General features: G+C 43.2%; 1 protein-coding gene across 2 annotated transcripts in view; it reads left to right on the top strand.

The window, feature by feature from the left end:
• LOC1277623 (kinesin-like protein CG14535) overlaps window positions 1-23,630 on the top strand; it is a 125,744-nt gene that overhangs the window by 10,397 nt on the left and 91,717 nt on the right. For both annotated transcript variants that reach the window (XM_061658060.1, XM_061658061.1), the window contains exons 3-5: window positions 18,516-18,637; window positions 19,061-19,154; window positions 19,382-20,877. In XM_061658060.1, coding sequence (XP_061514044.1) covers window positions 18,546-18,637; window positions 19,061-19,154; window positions 19,382-20,877 — 1,682 coding nt within the window. In that variant the 5' untranslated portion in view covers window positions 18,516-18,545. The remainder of the gene's footprint in view (window positions 1-18,515; window positions 18,638-19,060; window positions 19,155-19,381; window positions 20,878-23,630) is intronic.

The raw sequence follows: 23,630 nt of genomic DNA, 5'->3' as shown, positions 1-23,630 counted from the left end.
GGTCTTGTTGCCGCAGATATTCTCAATCTTCCTGTCATAAGAGATACGAAGAGATAATCAGCAAAGAGATATGAAGAAAATTGTTATAAAAAGGGGAAGTTTTGTTTGACATCTGATTCCAAATGAATTATCCAAAAGACTACCAAATGTACTCATACTGATACAAAATATTCCTCCAATAAAAAAGCACAATGTTGCAAAGACTTTCTCTCTCTCTCGCTCCCCGCTCAGCAAGGTTTCAGTTACATTGCCCCTCTACACTAACCCACCAAACTCGCTGACCATCTTTCTACAGCTTCGCCACACCGCGAGGCGAATGCGAATCTCCCGTTTTATTGCCTCCCGGTTGTCGGTCGTTTGTTCGGATTGAAGAACACTTAAGTACGCTGACAAAATTAAGAGCCGTTGCGCGTGAACGTCGCTCAAACTGGCGCCGTAACGATCAGGGAGATTCAATTAAACTGCAATAATGGCCTTCAAACGAGAGGAAAAATTCAACAGGGCGCTGGCTCCGAAGCCACACATCCACATATCCGTCCATTAGTCGCAACGTGGAGAGTCGTAAGGATTCTCCAACCCGGCTCATAAGCGGCTGTGATCGATGAAGATTTTATGACTCGACTGAATTACTGATATCGGAGTTATACAACGATCGGAGGTTCTGTTTTAGGTCAACTGTACTTACTTTACCGGTCACGCAGTTGCTAATAAGATTTACCCTTATTTGTGCATCATTTCACGGTATGGAAGGTACGTTTTTTTCGGTTTCTCTCTCAAGTTTTAATAAGTCGCGTACCTTTCTGGGTGCCAATAACTATAAAACCCGGAATTGACGTCCATTACGCATTCTGACTGATTATCCGTAAAATTTACTTCCAAATCGTCCAGCACTAAAAGTCGATTACATTTTGGAGTTTCTTTCTCTTCGCTTGAGTTCGACTGGTGGACGGACGGCCCCCTCTTTCGATGGTGCGTGACGGTTGAAGTGCATCCTCCTTGAAGGGTTGGGTGGCCGCATTGAAATTGCATTGCGATCGTTGCCCGAGCGACCGAATCGGCGGGTTGAATGGGAAAGGTTAATCCGTGGTGAGATTGACGGGACAGGCGTCTTTTTTTTTTGTGGGAGAGTTCACGACCGCACCCACCTTTCCTCTTGCTTGCAGGGTTGCGATGAAAGGTGGCTAACAAGCTGGGTAGCGAACGGAGCAGCGGATTGAGGTTACGTAATGTCACATGATAAAATTGGACTGCTGGTGACAGTGGTCGTTAGTGGGAAGAGTTAACGAGAATGAGAAGTACTTCTGGAAGAGTAAGTTTGGATGGAGGAATATTAATTTTAAAACGGATAAAGAAGTTAAGCAGTTGAATGGGTTCAGTTATGCTCTCAGGACATCATTGCAAAGCCATTCAATCGAGGAAAATTATCAAAATTTACAATTAAATAGGTTTGAAACGAAGCTCAAACAAATCAACGCTTCAATTGCAAAAGAATGCTTCAACATCCATTTCCTACAACCATTACAGCTTGATTGATGCATCGATAGAGTGATCACTGATTGCTCTGCCGTAGCCAGTTACAAAGCAGCAAACTGTCAAACAGTTTCATTCTAGACGAATCTATTCTCCACTCAACAAGATCCAATTATGTTTACACCCAGTCTGGGTAGAGAGAGAGAGAGCAAAAAATTCCAATCGTTCCCATCACGCACCGTTCTATCTGAATCGGAAAACCATTCGATCGATGCTGCGTCGTTTACTCACTCGGTACATTAATTTCCAACTGCTGTATTCCCTATACCATTCAATCTCGAAACCGATCCTACTGGAAAACGAGAGAGAGAAAAAAACACACACACCAATTGCATCAGGATTAAGGTTTGCAGTCTTCCTTCCCTCGAGGTGCGTGCGCTTCAGTCGGTGACACTCCGATTGGCAGTCGTGTCGTGTCGAGTACTTGACCTCACGCTGACAGTTACGTCCTGATCCATCCACCGACTGTGGACTGGAAGAAAGTGACAGCATCATGTGCGTGTATAACGTCCGCACGTCACGAAACGACACGCCTGGGGCATAATTAGAATAATGATAAATGATCGAAAGCGAATGCAGCGCGAAATGGTGCCGAGATCCAGCGCTGTCTGCGCAGTGCATCGAAGTCTTTTACCCATTTGGTGGTGCCGTTTGATTGATCCCTCGACGAATACCATCCGGGATAAGATGGAGATCCGGATGATTGGCCATCGGTACGTACGAAAACGGAGCTCCGTGCCGATTAATCAATCCACTACAGACGAACCACGAGACGCACGAGGCACGGCGACTGATAAATTATCGCTTCGACCACGCTCCAGCGAAGCTGAGATTCAAACGAAACAGAACGAGAACGGATACCGGTGGGCAGTGGTGAAAAGTAATGGAGCCTGCAAAAGGCAGACCACCAGCAAAACAAAGCAAAACACAGAAGTACAAAGCACTTCCAATGGGGATGAGACGGCAGCAGCAGCAGCACCAGCATCAGCACAGAATCTGTTACTAATTGTTTAGCAGAGCAGGGAAGAATGCGTTTTCCCTTGCCCTTCAGCATTGCCAGCGAGTCGATGAATTGCCAAAGTGATTAAAACAGCATCGAGCAGATAATTTGAGTCAGATGGAGATCATTAGGCAAATCATTAGCTCCAGCGTGTACGTGATGTATTTATCTCTTACGCCCCTCTGCTTCTTGCCGATTTTGCGCGAACAAATCGGTAGCAACTTCTGGGTTGAGCGTGAGCGGTGAGCGCCTGCTTGCCCGCTTTGCAACACACATGACACCGGCAGCTGCCAGCAGGGGCGCTTTCTCATTTTAATTTCCTATTAAATGGCTGTCAATGGGAAAAGGAAAAAGCGCTACCCCATTGCAACTAATATTCATGTTAATCCTCGCGCACACGCACACGCACATTATCATGCTGCTCGTGGTGGTGCTGACGGGTCCGGTGGGGCAGCGAACCGATTGCACCGATAACAATCCAATCATGCCAGTGTGACTTTTCGCTATCATTAGCATCCACTCGGAAGGGGGTTTGTGCTGAAATGAGCAGCTGAAAATGAGCGTTTTACATCCATCGACAGCAACCCAACAGCAAAGGAATGACAGGTGGTGGTGGTGGTGTTGGGAGCTTTTCCACAGGGCAACCAGACCCACGGTTTGTCAGCGAAAAGTTGATAATACGCGATTTAATGAGACCGCAGCGGCATTAAAACTAGTTTGCAAACCGCGCAAACTGTGGACTTCATTTTCCTGTCACCGATTAGACGATGATTGTGCCTGTATGGTGCGTTTTGAGCATAGACGAGGGGATTGTGGCGTTTTGAAGCGTTTGTTGCGTGCGCTCGGATGATTAACTTTCCCCGAATTAAAGTGCCTCCGGGAGGGGCCACAGTGGCTTTTGTCGCAAAATGGAAAAGCTGTAGTTTTGAATTAAGAGCCATTTAACGGGATGGTAAGATTTTCAGCCGTACCGGCGAACTCGTTCGTTCCTGGGAACGTTCGCAGCGACGCTCATTTTCACTCATTTCATAGCCCTCTAGATCAAAAATTAGAAAACCGTATAGATTTTGTACTGGCCAACCTAGCGGTACAACAAAGCTTCTCCATCGTTCAATTAATCAGCCATACCGGCGAACTCGTTCGACGAGAAACATTCGTCGCTCATGAGTGGACAGGGTTGTACCGCTAGGTTGGCCAGTACAAAATCTATACGGTTTTCTAATTTTTGATCTAGAGGGCTATGAAATGAGTGAAAATGAGCGTCGCGGCGAACGTTCCCAGGAACGAACGAGTTCGCCGGTATGGCTGACTGTGAGACTTCTCATTATGTTTAGCATGTGACACATAAAATCTCAACTGGTTACAGCTTTCTACAGGTCAATTCCTTTTGCCATAAGCGATTTCTTTTACATCGATCGCAACCAGAAGAAATTGAAATTAAGTTAGAGATCGTCCATAAACTACGTAATGCAAATCATGAACACATAGACATGAGTTTATGTTACAAGGAAGAGATATTAGTTGCATGATATAGCTGGACAATTTTGACACAAATGAGTTGAACATTCTCCATAAACTACGTAACGCCAAATATGATAGTTGCGAAATCAATTATATTACAAGGAATAGATATTAAAATATGTTTTAATTGCGTATTATAGTTGGACAATTTCACGCCTTATTAAATAAATTAAATTGATCGTTTTTAGTTGAATGCAGTTACAAATTCAGAAATAATGCCTCATGACGTTGAACTGGCTTCAACGACAAATTTTCAACACCTCATTATTACCCTTTAACGTCTATCAACACACACACATGCACATGTGTTCGAACGCCACAAAGCCTCAATTAATTACAAAACCCCGAAAAAAGAACCACCAAAACAAGTGCATAATGTATTGCATCAGTCTCATTTCGTTTTTTGTTTGTCGCTTTCCCGCCAATTCTCGCGCGCTCTCGCTTCAACGACTCTCGCTCGCTCGCCACGTGACACTTATTAATGTGTAAATCATGCAGCAAACTGTGTTTTAACCTCGAATACTGGCAGAACCCATAAATCTCGCCCGTTCGTAACGATCGCTCCGGCGGTGCCACGGGGCAACAAATTGAGTCATTTGGGTACAGTAGCTACGGGGTCCGGGTAGCACATACTGGCGCACACTGGAACCATTGTGCGTTATCTTCTACATGCCAGATGGACAAGACACGCTGGATCGATCGTTATTCTTGTGGGCAAATGTGGGTAACAACAACAAAAAAAAGCTGTAAAAGCATCAGTTTTCCCTTTACGCATATACATATACACACACACACAGGCCCTAAAATCTGTCTCTGTCAAATTGAACAAATGAGCCAAAGTTGTTCGTGGTTTGGGATTGGAGTTGGGGGAAAAAAGAATACAAAAATACCCCCTTCTTGCGCTTACTGGTCCACATAATCATAATGCGGTGTCATCTCTACCCAGGGAGCCAGCCGGAGCCGGGGCAGCATCAACCATGGGCCACATCATAAATTTGCAAATAATTTTAATAACGATCCTGCACTCGCACGCCGTCTCCGTCCTCAACCTGTTTGCGGCCCTACAATGAACGGTATTATTTCGTTTCGTTTTGCGCCAGTGATAAATGCGCGTACGATAAGATGCAGCGCAGACTTTGTTTTTGTCTTCTTTTTGTTGTTGCTTGTTGTTTTGCAATAAATTAAGATCTTTACTGATCTCCCGGTTTGGTGCCGAAATAATAGGGTGCAGTTCTTGCCTTGTCCTCCATGGGAGAGAAAGAAGGTGTGCATACGCACTGGACGGGATTTAATTTCCCTTCCAATCGTTTACCATCGCGTTTTCGCATTAATGCTGTCCTGCTTGCTGCTTGGTGATTTATCTCCACTTCAGATCACGGTGTGGATGTTTTGAGAGCTTGTACCTATCTGTCAAAAACGGAAATTGATACGGTTGCTCCGCTCCAGGCCACTCCACTGAATATTTGCATCGATTCACACTGATTGGTCGCGTTTTTTTTTTTGGTGGGCTACGATACGTTTAATCCATTAGCGCCTTTGTATCCCCGATTTTCGGGTCCAAAACATCAAATCAACTAAAGCCAAACCCGTCGCAACCCAGTTTCTTGCCGTACGTTTTGAAACGGGAACGTGTGTTTTCGTTGCTTGTGATGGCGATGTTGCTGGGGGAACGAAACAACTGCCAAACTGCCATTCCTTTGCGGTTGAAGTTTTCGTGTTAAATATTCATTTAATTCGTCATTTCGGTCCTCCCCCTCGGTGCAAATTCCGCTCCTTCGCCGGCCGATCCAGTGACACAGTTTCTGCAGGAGTTCCTTTTTTTGGTTGGGATGGCAATTAAAGAGTAATAAATACACATTAATCATGATAATGGCTTGCGTCCAGCATCGTTCTGTATTTTTGTTTTTGGTTTTTTTTGGGTTGGCGGTGAAGGAATGAGCTGCAGGAGCAAAGGGCAGTAGAGAGTTTTCCACGAAATGAGTGCCTAGATGGGGGGATGGTTTCCGGTTTTGCGAAACGTGATCGGTGTTGTTTTTAATGGTCGGTTTGGTTGATGAACAAACATTGGCAGTATCAACATGGGAACGATAACTCTTACTTAAATCCACATCGTTGTGGATGGTTTTTATTTATTCACAATTTTTCAGGAGCTACTTAAGCACGATTGAGGAGCCTCATGAGTGGAAAATAGTTAAAATAATAATCTATAATTAGCCATTGCCATGCAGCCTTCTCCGTAATGACCCACTTTTGTGATGCAAAGCAATCACGAAACGCTTGCCAAGGACGCCTACAGTTCGTTTTTTTGCCAGCTCGTGCACATTCCACATGCAATTGACCGTGCAATCAAACGCCCCGCGCCTCAATTAAAGACCGTCCGCTTTAGTGAGTGAGGACCAACGTTTGAAGCATGCCGCCCCAATGAACAACGGATTCAATTTATTAACTCATCGACCGGATTGAACGATCGATTGATCACTTTTCACTTTCGAGCGGCCCGCGGAGCCTTTTGTCCACTTCGACTACGTCCTCAATACTCCTAAACAGCACTTGCTGCTTCTCACTTGAGAAAACTCGGTCAGCTGAAGTGTACGTACTGCGGACATTTCTCACGATGCCCCGCGATCGTGATCTTCGCTCCAAAACGCTGGGCGGCTCCAAAACATTCCGCACCAGTTTATCGTCCGAATATCTCCCCAGTGTTGTAATCGGCTTACGAGGCAAACATTTTAATTGACTCATAAACGTTCCTAAACGGGCCTTAAGGTGGAGATTTTCCCGGTGGATTAGCACACCAGCTGCCAGAGCCTTATGCGCCCTGAAGGGGCGCTCGCTACCCGTTGGAGGAAACATAGATTCGTTCGATTAGACATTAGACAGCCCGGGACAGGGGACAGGACTGCGATAAGATCAGCACATTAAATCACCCGCAAAACAAAGCAGTGGGAAGAAGGAATAAGGGGAGGCACAAAAACAAAACGTCTCCCAAAAAGCAAAGTGTTGTTTGCTTTGCTTAACGGACAGGTTCGGAAACGGTGTTTGTCTGCCTGGTGTCGGTGGGGCATTATGCGGTGGCCTTCTCGGTGCATTCGCCCGGCGCTTGATCGCTTGCAATGCGAACGAATTCAAAAACGGGGAACTAGGGATCAGAGGGAAAGGGAGTTATGTTTTCCTAACAACCATTCGACGACGATCTGCGCCGCTTTGTGGCGTTCGGTATGTTGCAAGAGCAAATAATGAGATGACCAAATGTTCGGTTCTACGGCTCGAAAACGTCATCGGGAGCTATGCTGGGTGGGCTGCGTATTTTTTTCCCTCTTCCCTCTTTAGGGGTGGTGTGATCGATCACCAGTAGCTGGCTACTGGCAGAGACACACATACATAAACATACGGAACGATATCCGTTTGCAGGCGGTGGGAAAAGAAAGCATTCCAAGGCGAGTGACGAACGTTTCTCTTTTTTTTTATTATGTTTTCGTGCACTTTTGTGTGCGCTTTGCATTGCTCGGGCGATTCTCATGCATTTCTTCTGGGTGAACTTTTGGCCCAGCACAGTGATCCGTTTGGCGAAGGAAGAGATGGACAAAATTATTATAAGAGTATTCAGAAATGTTACGACTTTGCCACGGAACTCAATGTTTTAAATCACATTCAAGAACAATTTAATGTTCACAAAATTATTATAATTCACATAGTCACATTACAGGGTTTCCCACGATGTATTGGTCAGTTCCCATGATTTTTTGGTAGGTTCCCATCAATTTTTGGTGGGTTCGCATAGATTTTTGGTTCGTTCCCATAATTTATTGGTATTTTCCAATTCGATATCAATTTTATTGGACCAAAAAATTCTGGGAAACGGCCAAAAAATCGTGGGAACGTACCAAAAAAATATGGGGACTCACCAAAAATTGATGAGATCCAACCAATAAATCGTGGGAAACCCTGTATAGTCACAAAGAAACATGATTCTTAACCTCCTGCTCGCCCATTGTGCGCTGTGGTCTGTGCATTTTTATGGAAACCAAAAAATGAACACTCAAATGCTTGCTCCCAACGTTCCGATCCTGCCCATCCAACCCAATGCGCCCTTTACCCCGCGAACAGACGCGAAAACGCCCGAATCCGCATCACCGAAGTGAGATGTAAATCACTGTCTGCCTAAATTGGGCCACCATCCGTAAACAGCCAAACACGCGGCTCGGTCGTAGCCACAACGGCACAACACGAAAGAAGTGTTGCACTTCGTACCTTTTCCCTTCACCCCTTTTTGAGGCCCTTTTCGGCTTCAGTCCGCAGTCGACCCAGGTCCAGGTGAACAAAATTCCCAAACCCGGCACGGAATCGAAATGCGTCATTCCACGCCTCGAACCGGCTGGCACCGCTAGTTCGTCATTTGCATGCATGCACTCGGTGTTGCATTCGCGCCTGAATAGCATTGCTGCTTTCCACCTTCCAACTCCAAATCGGCCGCTCAAAAACAGTTTGGGAATCGATCGCGCGACCACTTTGACCCCGCGCAGGCCGCAAGCCAGGAATGGACACTAATGCCCCTGAGTCAACCCGCGTGTTCATAATTTATATTGCCCTAGTGAGTTGCCCTTCTCCCATTCTGTCCCATGCTTGGTAGATTCGTCCTTCGCCGGATCGCAACCGAAAGGGTGCCCTGGCGATGCCAAACGCATCGAAGCGCTTCTTTTGGGACAGATACCCCGTGGGGATGTTTCTCTATTTGCGAACGGTTGTGAACGGTGATGTAACCTGTGCCGATGTTGCCGCGCCGTAAAAGGACACCGGTGGTCATTAAAATCGTTCTCGATGCGAGCTACATTGTAGTGATTAGGCGGGATTCGTTTCTGGGGTAGATTGGATGTGAAATGAGGCTGACCAATGGTTCGATCGTCGTTGCCCTCTAATAGGTGAACAAACGTTGACAAGCTGGTTTTCAGCGGTAGCGATTGGAGTCGACTGGTGGGTCAGTGATAACGAGGCTACGTTTGTCAAATCAATAGTGAGATATTAATGGCTTTTTGTAGATGTTATATGTAATATCTAACATTGATTGACCTAAGATTAAGGGAGAAGGGGCGTTTCTTCATTATTTTTTGCTTCTAATCAATTATATTTGTTGTTTCTTTAAATCTGTTTTGCTTCATACCTTTCAGTGAGTTGTTTTAATTAAATTTAAAGTTTTAACTTTAAGAAGAATAATATCACGAACAAGAAGAAAAATAAGATGAATAAGAAGAAAAAGAAGTTTACGAAGAAGAAGAAGCTTATGAAGAAGAATAAGAAGAAGAAGAATAAGAATAAGAATAATAATAATAATAATAAGAATAATAATAATAATAAGCAGGAGAAGAAGAAGAAGAAGAAGAAGAAGAAGAAGCAAAATAAAGAAGAAGAAGAAGAAGGAGAAGAAAAAGAAGAAAGGAAAAACAGAGAAAGACTTATTTCAGACAAAGTAGAAGAAGAATAAAAAGAAGAAGACGAAGAATATAAATTTCAAACATAACACAAAATCATTTTAAGATGTCCCAACACCACCCAAAGATAAATAAATGGAAATTTATATCTCAGGATCAATCGTTTTTTATGCCTTAATTATAGATACTGAAATCCCCAAAGCCTTTAAGTTCTTACTTTTAGTATCTTTTGTCTAAAGTAAAACCAATTCTGAATTTTCATGTATTACATTCCAACTATATTTACGCGAGTTAACACCAATACTATTTAGCAATACTATTTTGCTTATATGCATGCACATAGGATTGATAGGTTAAATCTAAGCGAGCGTTTCGAATAAAAATCAATCTGTAAGTAGAATCCAACGAGAACAGACGTTCTTATTTGTGAATCCGAAACACATACACTTAACTGGCGCCCGAATCAGGAGAGCCCTAGACGGGAAGAGATAAGCTCAGAGCAGGAAAAAAAAGTCTTCACAAATCTCAGAGAGCAATATTCTCTGAAACAGTGGTCCAAAGAGCCACTACTGCAAAAGAGCGAAGCGAAGCTTGGGACACTGTGGTTATCACCCGATCGCTGTACGAGACCCCTAGTAACCGGACCGGTAAAAAGGATTCCCCTCCACCAGCTGCCTAACCTTCCCCCGAACGGAGTATCACCAACGAGTTACAACGGAGCATCACCGACGGAGCACGACGAAAATCAGCGTTGGTAAGCAATAATAGTGTCTGTGTGAGTATTATTTTGTAAGTATTCATAGTGTGTGGTGCAAAGTGACAGTGTCGAAGTGAAAAAATGTTCAACGGCAGCCAGAGTTTTGTTCAACCGGCTCCAAATATTCTGGAGCTCGGTAAGGTGCCCGATTTTGTGAGAGATCTTCGCAATTTCGATGGACAACCAAACGAGTTGAATAACTGGATAGATGATGTAGAAAGCATCATGAATCTTTGCGAACGGTGTCGAGTAGGAGAAACTTCTTTGATGTATGAGTTGATCCAAAAGACAATCCGACGTAAAATTTGCGGCCAAGCTGCCGACGTCTTAAATTCTAACAATATTACTTCTAAATGGTCAGATATTAAAGAAACGTTGTTATTATATTATTGCGATAAACGAGACTTAAAAACATTAGATTTTGAGCTGACAACCGTTAAAAGAGGAAAAAGTGAACCATTAAATTCATACTATGGCAGGGTTAACGAACTATTAGCATCTTTGGTAACACAAGTGCAGACACAAGATAGTTATAAAAATAACGCAAGTGTTCATATTGATTTTTTTAGAGAAAAAGCATTGGATGCTTTCATTCGAGGCTTGGACAAGCCTTTGTCAATTTTGCTTAAAACTGCTAGCCCTACGTCATTAGCAAAAGCTTATCAGTTTTGCTTAGAGTATGAAAATATGGATTGTAGATCATACATTAGTGGTAATAGAATGAACAATACTTCTATTCCGATTCCCAAACCAAAAGAGCTATCGGTACCATTTTTGCCGGTTACCACTCCACGTGGTAATTTTCAAGTTCAAAAACCCCCGGTACCGTTACCTCGCCGGCAACCATTTAACAATCACTATAATCCAAACCAGATCGGTAACACAAATACTAACAGAAGCCATCAAATGCGACAAGATCTACCCGTACCCATGGAGGTAGATGAAAGTATTAGAAGCCGATATACTTCAGCTAACCCTATTGCATACAATAATCATTCCACACATACTTATTCAAATGCAATACATAACCCAAATACAAGCAATAATTTTGTACAATACAGCGATTCGAATTCTACTAACGAATTCTACCAACCAACTAACACGATCCCACACCAGTACGTCCCTAATCCTACACAGCACACTAATGCTCATTATAACCAGTTTACTAACACATATCCGAATACATTATATAATCAATACACTAATAGCTCATTATCACCATCACCATCAAATTTTAATCAGCAAATTCATCCGTTAGAAAGAGAAGCTCGCATCACTCATACCAACGAGATGACATATTTACCTAATTACCAAGCACCTGGTAAAGATATTAATACACAAGAGCAACCGAACCATTTTTTAGGAATGAACAATGTATGGTAGAACCTGTTCTCCCATACATTGTTATTAAAAATAGAAAAGGAGAATTTCCATTCCTTATCGATACAGGTGCAAACGTTAGTTTTATTAATCCTGAAATTGCAGAATCTTGCGAAACAGCTAAACCATTTGAAATACCTTTAAAAAATATAGCCAGTGCTAGTGGTAAATTTCAATTGAAATCAGCTATCGATTTAAATTTTTTCTATCCTAAAATTAATTGCATTTGTAGATTTATGTTACATTATTTTCATCATTTTTTTGTAGGGATAATTGGAACAGATATTTTGTATAACTTAAATGCAAGTATCGATTTAGAAAAACGGGTACTTAAATTACATAATTTTTCTCAAACATTACAAATACCATTAAATTTTTATACCTCTTCATCACAGTCATCAAATTCTTCATTTAGATTAAATCACCTAAATAATTTTGAACAAACTAAACTTAAAAAAGTGTTAGATTCAAATATGTCTGTTTTCTATGAGCCCAAATTAAAACTTACATGCACTACTAGAGTTGAGTGTTGTATAAATACCACTGACGATATACCAATACACCAAAAGGTATATCCTTATCCAGCAGCGTATACCGAAGAGGTCAATAAACAGATAACAGAATTGCTGGATAATGGTATTATCAGACCTTCGCACTCTGCCTGGACGGCACCTGTATGGGTCGTTCCAAAAAAATCAGACGCCTCTGGAGAAAAAAAATTTCGCATGGTGATCGACTATCGCAAGCTAAATCAAAAAACAATAGCTGATCGATATCCCATGCCTGAAATCAATTATGTTATTGATCAACTGAAAGGACACACTCTTTTTACGACGCTAGATTTAGCCTCTGGCTTTTATCAAATAAAAATGAGACCGAGTGATATAGAAAAAACGGCATTTGCTATCAACAACGGCAAATATGAATTTGTTAGAATGCCATTTGGGCTTAAAAACGGTCCTTCCATATTTCAAAGGGTAATTGATGACGTCCTTCGAGAAGAAATTGGTAAAACTTGTTATGTTTATATGGATGACGTTATTATCTTTGGAAAAAACTTAACTGATCATTTAATTAATTTAGATAAAATTTTGAAACTATTAAATGAAGCAAACTTAAAAGTTCAACTCGACAAATCAGAGTTTTTGCACTCTGAAATTGAATTTTTAGGCTACGTAATTGGATGTAATGGTATAAAACCAAACATTAAAAAAATAGAAGTAGTAAGCAATTACCCTATTCCAAAAACCTTAAAAGAACTAAGAGGATTTTTGGGGATGATGGGTTATTACAGGCGATTTGTAAAAGATTTTGCAAAAATTGCAAAACCTCTTACAAACCTCTTAAGGGGAGAGGAGAGTCCATCATCCAACAAAAAAATAGAATTGAAAAAAAATGAAATAGAATGTTTCCATAAGATGAAAAAAATACTTTCATCAGAGGATATACTTATTTATCCTGATTATAAAAAACCTTTTGTTTTGGCCACAGACGCATCCGACTTTGCTATTGGCGCTGTGTTATCACAGGATGAAGATGGAAAAGATCTACCAATTCATTTTGCCTCACGTACCTTATCAAAGGCAGAAGAAAAATACTCTGTACCAGAAAAAGAAATGTTGGCGATTTTCTGGGCACTTAAAACTTTCAGAAACTATTTGTATGGAGCCACCTTTAAAATCATTACCGATCACCAACCTTTAACTTTTGCACTGTCATCGAAAAATTCTAATGCAAAGCTAAAACGATGGAAAAGTTATTTGGAAGAGCACGACTATGAACTAATTTATAGGCCCGGTAAAAATAATGTAGTTGCGGACGCTCTAAGTAGAATTGCATTTTCGATGACAGGTACGCAACACTCAGCAGATACTTCTGACGATTTTTTTATTATTGCTACAGAAGCTCCAATTAACGTATTTAAACAACAAATTATTTTAAAAATGGGCCCTGATAATATTGAAACTAAAATTTTGTTTAATAGTTATAAAAGAATTACTATTTCCATCAGTAATATTAACGAAGCTTCTATTCTTAAAATTTTGCAAGAAAACTTCGATCACTCCAAAATAAATGGCCTATTTACTACTGAAGCTATTATGGGTCAAATTCAAGAAGTCTATAGGACCCATTTTGGGAATCAAAGACTTTTAAAAATTCGTTTTTCTCAAAAAATATTAGAAGATATAGAAGATGAGGAGGAGCAGTACAATTTAATAAAAAAAGAGCATTTTAGAGCTCATAGATGTGCCGAAGAAAATAAAAGCCAGATTCTTCGAAGATTCTATTTTCCTCAAATAAGAAAAAAAATTATTGAATTTATAAAAGAATGTGAAATTTGTCACATAAATAAATACGATAGAAAGCCTGTATCTTACCCTTTACAAAAAACTCCTATTCCTCATAAACCATTTGAAATTACACATATAGATATCTTCTTTATAGAAAATCATCATTTCATAACTTACATAGATAAGTTTTCTAAGTTTGCTCAAATTAAATTGACTCCAACACGGGCTGCTATAGATGTAGTTCCTATTATTAAAGAATTGATTACAAAATACCATCCTCCAAAAATACTAGTCTTAGACGGTGAAAAGACCTTCAGCAGTCGTGAATTGAAAACTTTTTTCCAATCTCTTGAAATTTCTACCTACGTCACACCTGTTGGTCACAGTGAAATCAACGGTATTATAGAACGGTTTCATTCAACCATTTTAGAGATTTATCGAATCTCAAAGATGGAAAACCCGACGTTATCACCACCTGATATCATACAGATATCAGTTCAAAAATACAATAATACCATTCACTCCTCCACAAAATACACACCTCAAGAGATTATCTTACCTTCCATAGACTCATCTAAAATAATAGAAACAGTTTATCAAAATCTTATTCAAAAACAATCACAGGACTTAAAGTATCACAATAAATCACGAAAGGTGATACAAATAGCAGAAAACAAACCTATTTATGAAAAAACTAAAGCGAGATTAAAGCACAAACCCAGATTTAAAAAGAAAACAGTTGTTAAGGTAAATAATAGTACAGTAAACCTTGAAGAAAATAGAAAAATTCACAAAAATGATTTGAAAATTGTGAGATAGTTTAGAGTTGAGTTGATCAATGAAATGATGCATGTGAAATCTTATTTTTGTCTCTTTTGAAGAAAAGAGTTCTGAAATTAGCAATTTTGAAATTTAAATAATTATGCACCATTGTTCATATACATTTTCATGTATTGCACAGGCTACTAGCAGTTAGATAGAATATCTAACTAATAATTAGTAATGTGGAAGAATTTGTTATAAAAAAAAAGAAATTAAATAACTCAAACCAGCTGAATATGTGAAACAGAAATTTAAAACTATCTTACAGTTTCACGTTAAACTCCCATGCTCTCGTCCCATATAAGGCTTTATATTTTGAGTGAGCATTGCTGACATATAACACTTGTGAATTCAGATTTGAGTGAGAATTGAAAATTATGAAAAAGGCCACTATCGTTCGAACACAAAATATCCGTGAAACTGTAATGTTTCTATGGTGGATAATACAATATGGTTATAATGCCAATCACCTGAAAATTTTGCAACGTATGTACAAAAAGCATTATTTCGTGCTTGATATCGGATGCAGGTAGAACATCTAAGAAAGATTGCAAAAAAGGGATGGTAAACCATAAGAACCCAACTCCAAACAGGAGTTTTTCATCGAGATTATGGACGAACACCCTGGCATTTCATACATCGGCTCTATGCATAAAATGTTTCTCCCATCTCTGTTTTTGTTTGGTTATATGCCTGTAATGTTATAGTTTCATCATATGATTCCTTACGATGTGGGCATCGTTCTTTTAAGCTGGGAGGAGTTAACACCAATACTATTTAGCAATACTATTTTGCTTATATGCATGCACATAGGATTGATAGGTTAAATCTAAGCGAGCGTTTCGAATAAAAATCAATCTGTAAGTAGAATCCAACGAGAACAGACGTTCTTATTTGTGAATCCGAAACACATACACTTAACTCGCGTATTGGGTCACCAGTTTCAACCTCTTTTACCAGTGCCAATCGAAAGCACACGTCCATCAGCATCAGTTCAGCCTTTCTTTTTGGTATTTCTACAGTCTCCCTTTCCATCACAGACAAGACAGCGTAACTGTGGCAGACAAAATTAAACAAATGCTTGCTCCCCGTTTTCAAACGATCTGCTACCATTGCTTCTGCATGAGAAAACTGAATATATACACACACAGCAACAGAAGGGGAAAAAACCTTCCAGTCGAACTGTTCCATCATCGACACGACCCGACCGGCCGGCTCCTCCCTGTATGTCCAGCCAAAGGGGGATGATGTTCACGCCCGACCGGGACCCCCGAGCGCATGATTAAATAAATGCAATAATTCTCCGAATATGGGCAGAAGATGATACCGCCGGTAGAAGATGAAGCTCCGCTCGCAAGAGCTCCCGGAAGAGTCGAGCTTCGGTGTGAGCTGTGAGTGATTGATTTGTTTACTCGCATCACACAGGAACACAGGAAACCCCGGTGGCCGGTAGGCTCTGTCGGTCGTGCTGGAACACCTCCCAGCCAGTCCTGGATTGATGCGTTTGATGTTCGGAAGGTTCTGTGCTGCCATTTTTCTGGAATGTTTATTTACCAGCCGTGGGTGCGGTTCCGTCATTCGGGGTTCGAGGGGTTCTTGTTATACACACACACACGCACACACGAGAAGTTCCAAAGAGCAGTAGCACCTCAAAACATAAGAAAAAACATCCCCATTTCCATCCAATCGATGTTATGAACGGTTAACATCACGATACCGCTCATTAATGTCAGTCCAATGTGCGAATCGTTTACTCATGCTCGTTTGTCAACCGCTGCGTTAACGATGCCTTCAAGCATTATTTACCCAACCCTCCCGATCGTTCGGATCATTCAAATGTTTAATAAGACATCATGAGCCCCGGAGCACGCGTGGTGAGAGGACCTCTCTCGAAAATTAATTCATCCACAATCATTCGGGCGTTTTTTTTCACAATATTTTGGACTGTAGCCAACAAGTTGAGGGCTACATCTTTTGCAATAATATCGAGCACAGGCAACCTTACGACACCGGCCAGCAAGCGGAATGGAGGTCAAGTCGAGGTTTTCGGAGCCGAGGGCTGCGGTCAGGCAGCTAGGCATCGTAGGACAGGCAACACTCGGGGTTTTCGAGGAACGCCTCCCAGACTGTCAATACAGCGTGTCTGGCGTGTCTGCCACGGAGGAGATCGACTGCGAAATGAGATTTTGTTTCAATTTGTTTTAGTTTTTTTGGAGGTCATCCCAAGCGTTGAAAATGTGAAATGTGCTACCCATATTTGTGGTGGTTGTCCACTTTATTCTTGGGCAATCGATTGTGGTGGTTGAGGTTGAGGTGCTTTTCTTTCCCAAAACGAGTGGAATAACAGGTTGCATGTGTGCACGCTTGTGATAATGAAGAACACTCCTAATGCGGCATAAACTCACCAACAGTCCTTTCTCAACGGGAAGGAAGTTGTGGTGAGACAGTGTCGACAGTGTTATCGTCAGCCATCTGAAGGTCCCTGTCACTTGCCGTATCCGTCACGACGCTAGACGCCAGCGTCTCTGTCAACGCCTGAGTCCGCGTCGTCGTGCGTTGCGGACTCGCAACAACAGGCCCGCCAACATTAAGGGTGAAACATATGGCACCTTCTGTCACCGTCTGTGTCAGTCCCGCAGATGCATTAGGCAGTGCATTAGACACGCTAGGCGTTTCAATCTTTAACACTTGTCAAGATCGTTGTCGTCGCTTGAGGAAAACCCACCCCACAGACGGGTCGGCGGTGCCGTTATACGATCGCTACGCGCCCAAAGCAAAGACGCTTGTAATGAAAGTGAATACACAGATCCGATCGCAAATGGTGTGATGATATTTTCAAAGCGAACCCAGCCTTTTCAATTGACCGTAGCTGGGGTGGAGCTGGGGAAAAGTTCTTTTGAATTCGTTCCGTGTCCAACGCTGGCAGGGCGGGATTGATGATTGATTTCTTGGGCCCAGAGGTCAGCGTTGGGGTGCCTGTTTTCCAGTTTTTTTCTTCTTCTTTTCATTTGCTTCATCTCATGCACTGCCTCACTGAGAATGGGGTCAAAAGGTTTCTCCGCCGAGGCCGCAGCCGCTGCGGTCACGGTTCGTGACGAGTTTCCGGGAGCATCCGCGGGTGGATGAAATTTGAGTAGCTCACGATCGTTCACACCACTGCACGAAGGAAAACCATTTCCCTCTCTTACTCGCTCTTCTTTTTCTTCGGCACATTGTTAGTGCTGTGATTCATGAGTTTTCCAACGTTTGCCTAATGCACGCTGCAGCGCGTTTTCGTTACACCATAAATCAGAAAAAGATGCGCGGTTGTTTCGTCCGGAGGGGTTTTTCGTTCTTTTCGTTCAAGTGGCGATCATATTGAACTATTAAATAGGTCGTTGGCTGTGGTGTCTTTGTTGTGTGCTGCAGTCGTTGGTGTCTGGTGCTATCTGGGGTATGAGAATGATTTGGTAAGGGTAAGCAGTCTAATTGTAAAACCACTCGAATGGGTCGGGTGATCGAGCGATCCTGGTTTATCGTTGGCGTTGGTGTTTTGGGGGTAGCAAAACGGTGAAATATTTCATTGCTATTTATCTCACAATGGCGTGACAATGAGAAGGGTTTCGATATGATGCAATTCCAAGCTGGCGATTGACGCGTATGATAGGTCATGTTCTGGATAACATCAGATGTATAAGATGTCTGAGAAATTCATTACAAATTCGTGGCTAAAATTTATCTTTATTATTCATGAAAGAAAGTACAATGAAATTTCGAAATAAAATTAATAAATCATTTTAATCTTTCAGATTCTCTCAAAAACTGTTATTCTCAATGAAATGGATCGCAAGAATGTCTCTAAACTGTCAACAACTGGAAGCACCAGACGCAAATCGTCCTTCAAAGCAACTACCACTACCGATTATAAAGAGTGAGTATTTGTTCTTTCTGACAAACGGATTTAATGAACGAATATAAAAATAATAATAAATAAAATGTACTAACGAATGATAATAGTTAAATTTTCTAAGACTCGTTTTGATGTTTTTCCTTTCATTAGACAGAAATCAATCATTTTAAAAAAATGGGTTAACAATTCTATAAATTACAAGCTATCTTTCCTTAACGTTACACTTTCCCTTTCCTTAAATTACACCAATAAACAGTTCCCAACAACGAATTCTCCTAACCTTTCAACTAACCCTGTCCCTTCAAACCCATCGCCCCTTAAAGGCGGCAATCCGCATGCGACCCGCATCACACTGCCATCAAGGGGCGTATCGCGTAGCAACGCTTCAGCAGCGCGCAACCGTTTCGATTCACCAAACAACATGCACCGTTCTTTTGATTGCAGCCCATCGCAACCGGATCGAGCAGGGGGCGGGCGGGCAGACCGTACCAGCAGCATACCCGTTCAGCAGGGCGTCCCACACTACGCGGCCAGCTTTGTGAGTATATGCATATTTGTCAGGCTTTATTGTTCGACGCATCAAATAATGTCACTCGACGAGCACAAAGAAAGCCGGTGGCGCGTTCTTTCATCGGCTTTCACGATGCGGATTCAGATTCTTGCAGGGACGGTTGGATGGCGTCATTTGACACTGGAAAGCATAGAACGACACACACACTTGCACACAGACAAACTAGTTTTTAATTAAACAAAATTCTTTCCCAGGCCTCGGTGCATCGTCCCCGGCAGATAAGCAACGTAGCGGCGATCAAACGGACGGCCGGTGCAGCCCAGGTCGGTACGGACGCTTCGTCGACGGTGGTTGTCTTTGGTTGTCTGCAGTCGGGTGCAGACAGTCAGCAGCCGGGCCAGGCCGCTTACCCACACCCGAAGCGACACGCCAAGTATGGCCCGAGCAAGGCCGTGCCGATGCCACAGCGACCGGAAGCGCCCGGCTCGAGCGGTCCGGTAGGCCGATCGAATGCGAAAGTAGCTCTGCCGTACTCGGACCCCGCTATCGGGTGCTCGGTGTCATCCGGGCGTAATCCGCCCGCACCAACGACGGGCTCCTGTGTCAGCGGCGGTGAAAACAATGGCAGAATATTTAATCAACCGACGCTCCCGCTGCCGGTGCAGATTCCGAATCCGTACGCTTATACGTCGTCACCTGCGGTGGCATCGGTTGCCGGGGCAAATTATGGAGCGCAGCAGATGCACCAGCACCGGCCGGTATCACAAAAGACTGATTATCTACAGCCGCCGTCGTCGTCGTCGTCGTCGGGTGGCATTAGACAGGGCGTAAATCAAAAGTCCTCAAGCTCGGCGGGCATGGCGTCAGCAGGAACAGGAGATGGCTGTCGACGCGTCGGCGCCCAGTCATCAGTCGGAACTCGAGCCTTCACAACCACGGTGCAAGTACCGGCTGCTCCTGCCGGAAAGCTAACACCGAAGCAGCTGAATGACATCTACGAAAAACACTTGTTGAGCCAGACTACCTTTGAGGTGGCAGGCACGAACCAAGGGCTGCCGTCCGTCACAATGCTAACAAGCTCGTCCGCGAAGGGAACCACCAGCAGCAGCAACACAACGCCCATCAAACACAACTCCACCCCGGAAGGGAGTCGAACGCTAACGAAGAGTGACACTCGGTTGCGTGCCACATCGAAAGCCTTCCTGGGAAAGGAAGGCTCACCGGCCCAACCGTACGATACGAACGCCCAGCGCAGCGCCGAACAGGAGGAGCATAATTTGTACGAGTCCGTACGTAGCAATTATCATATCTACGAAAAGATTGACTCGCGAAGATCTTCCCTGAGCGGGACGACTCCACCGGTAACGTCCGCCGCATCGTCGGTAGCGTCCTCGTTGGAGCAGTACGTACGCCCGGTCGCTCCACAGCTCGGACCACCGCCGCTTCATCCACGGCCAAAGTCGCATCCCTCGGGCGGGATCGAACCAACCGATGGCAGTTCATCCACGGCAGCCGCGTCCGCAGTCCATCAGGTTAATCTGCAGCAGCTGCAAAAATCGATACAGTTTAAGCTGGCGTCGAATGGTACGGCCGGGTGGCCGGGTGTACTTTCGCCCATCCAGGAACGTCCTCCATTGCCGGCTGGTAGTCGGCTGCAGGCACCGACACGGAGCGCATCGTCAAGGACTGAGCGCGTCAATATAGCACTGGAAACAGCCAAAGCAATCGCAACGGCAGCGTACATCGAAAGGTAAGTGGTAAACGCTACTCAAGTATTGGATCTATCATTGTAACAAAATGTCACTTTTTGAAGATCGTATTCGGAGCTGTTTTTGACAGGGTTTAGTCGCTATAGAGCGCGTGTTTGATGATATGATTCATGTTTTTGGATGTTATAACTTCCAGAAAAAAAGAACACAACATGCACATTCAAAGAAAATGTTTTAAAAAGTGGGACTTACTACCACCTTCAACACTACAAACAATCTCCAATCCTTCGAAATCCACCTTGACGAAGAGAGATTCGTTCCTGTGGTCGTAAATCAGCTCAGGCATCTTCGCCTTCTGCGCGTTGGCGGGCAAATCTGACAGCACAGAAGGCGTTAATGTGCCACCGTGTGCCGACTACCGTCAACTTCAACAACTCCACCGATCTCTGATTTTGGGTAAAATCACCCAAAAACATCTCCACATCTCTCCTGCAAGACCAAGGGGAAAGAGACATAATTCAATCCGATTAGTTTCGGGGGGGGGGGGAAAACCGCAGCACCCATCTCCTTACAAGACTGCCATGTTTGGTTTGCCGGAGAAAGTCACCCAACCGAATTTGTTTGAACATTCTTGCGTGTACGACAGCGAGCGAAAACAAAGCGTCACCACCGCTACTTAAGCCGTCCAAATAAAGAACGCTAATGTTTGCTCATAATGCGGTGACACTACAACCTTTCGATCGTTCCGATCTTTTGGTGCACCGCAGGAGGGAAGGGCGCTGACGATGACGTTTTCCGGCCATTTCGGAGTGTGTGTTGTACCAAGCACCATCTCGCACTATTTTCTGTTTCGTGCTGCTGGAAGTCGGATTCTAACGAGGTTCTAATTTCGGAAAAAGGTTACATTAGTGTCAGCCGCAAGACTCCAGCCCCCTTCTTCCCCAGTAAATACCCACAAATAGCACAATAAATTTACGAACTGTTCAATTCAATTAGTTACTCCGTTGGGTGTGTGTTTGCTACGGCGGCTGGATATCAACTCAGTTTAAAGTTTCGTTACACGCTCGGAAGCAGGTGAAAGGCTGGTAGGAGTCCGTCAGTCGGTGCTCGGTGCCCGCGTGTCATAAATTTACCGTCCTATCACATATTTCACGGAGACGTCGCACCGGTGGGTGATGTTTTGTCATCGACCGTCAACACTTACAGATCACCAACGAGGTGCTTAGAGGTTGGCAGTGATTGTACAAACATGTCATTGCGCTAGACAATGGGTGGTTTTTGATGAGAAGTAGGAACAGTTGCAAGCATTGATGGGGCCATTGGGAGTGGGCGAAAGACTGATAAATGTGGATGTTGCAGTACAAACAACAAGGGATAAGGAATTATGACTTCAACATGCATCCAAAATGACAATTCTTGCGGCAAGATTTACGTGATAAAGAAAGTTAGATAAGTTTTTAAGGGATAATAATGGAGAACTTGAGGTCTGAAACAGGTCTGCACTGTTATTTGTGAGAATTTTCATAGAACCCATACGCATATTTGTTCAAGAGACTTTTCCAGAACGCGTCGCCTGCGATGGTCACGGAATCCGTTTGACAAATGGCGTCAGCGACGGTTACGATCATTTTCGCGGTCACCCATTGCATTTTATCTCCAACTCTCTATCTCTCTCTCATCCCTTCGCCGAAGCCGACGATGTTTGGTCATAAAAATTGTTTCACGAACGTCAAAACAAACTGCTTGCCGGCTAAATTTATGTGCGAGCACTTTTCTTCTGCGCTGTTTTGCGCTGTTGGCCAGTATAATGAACACGCACCGAGGCTGGGGACCGAGAAATGGAAAAGCAGCGCCACGCAAGCATCCCACCGCACGCTGATCTGATAAAGCATCGCAATTTTCACATTCTCCAGTGGAAAGAAGGATATTTTTGGGCATTTTTTTACCATCGTTTTGTCGGTTTCGGTTTATGGCCGCGGGTTGGGAAATCCTTTTTCAAAAATTTCCTCCCGGCATTCCGGTGCGCCGTTCATGAGTTATGTCACTGCGGCAGCATTCTTTATTGTGATGTGACACATTACCCAATTTATGAACGCTTTTTTGTGGTGTACATCTCACCATGTGTACTACCTTTTTATTGAGATGTAACAGAACAGCGTTTGTTGCGATGTAAAGTAAGTGCAGATTGCATCGTTATAAAAATATGAATATACATTTTAAAAACACACAGCACAAACCGTGGCGTGAAACTGTGGCTGTCCCGGGTCGATGCTGTCTGCCGCATCCTGTCAGTTAATACATTTTCCATGTTCAACGTTCCGCGAAATTGAAGAAACTGTGGGCGCTCGAATGCTTCACACCCGGGCAAATATGATGAATGCTGTTAATTGTATACTTTATGAGCCCTTCAAGATGAATTTGTTTTTCCGAAACCCGGGTCCCCCTTACACGGACGGATGGACGGAGGGGTCGAATAGGTTTCGGTCAAAAGGTCGGTGACAAAGTTCTGCAAGAATGATTTACGATATCGTGCAACGCACGCATGCATACGCAAACACACAAAGAGTGAGACATCTCGGCTTATTTGTATCTGTTCTCGGGTAGTTTTTCTCTTGTTGATCCTCATCCTCTGCTTGAACCCTGTTTGCCGGTATGTTGATTGACTTTAGTGAATGCTGTCTGGGCTTGGCCCCGCCGCGCAAACACCATATGGTTCGTATCCGCGTTCGTGGCGTCGTGTGCGACGAATTGCTTTCAAAAATTAATTATGTCTCGTGGCGCGAATTAAGCCATC

Source organism: Anopheles gambiae, chromosome 3, assembly GCF_943734735.2.
Source record: "Anopheles gambiae chromosome 3, idAnoGambNW_F1_1, whole genome shotgun sequence".
Classification (NCBI taxonomy): Eukaryota; Metazoa; Arthropoda; class Insecta; order Diptera; family Culicidae; genus Anopheles; species Anopheles gambiae.
Note: the sequence above shows the minus strand (reverse complement) of the source record. Positions and strands in the feature narration are given on the sequence as shown.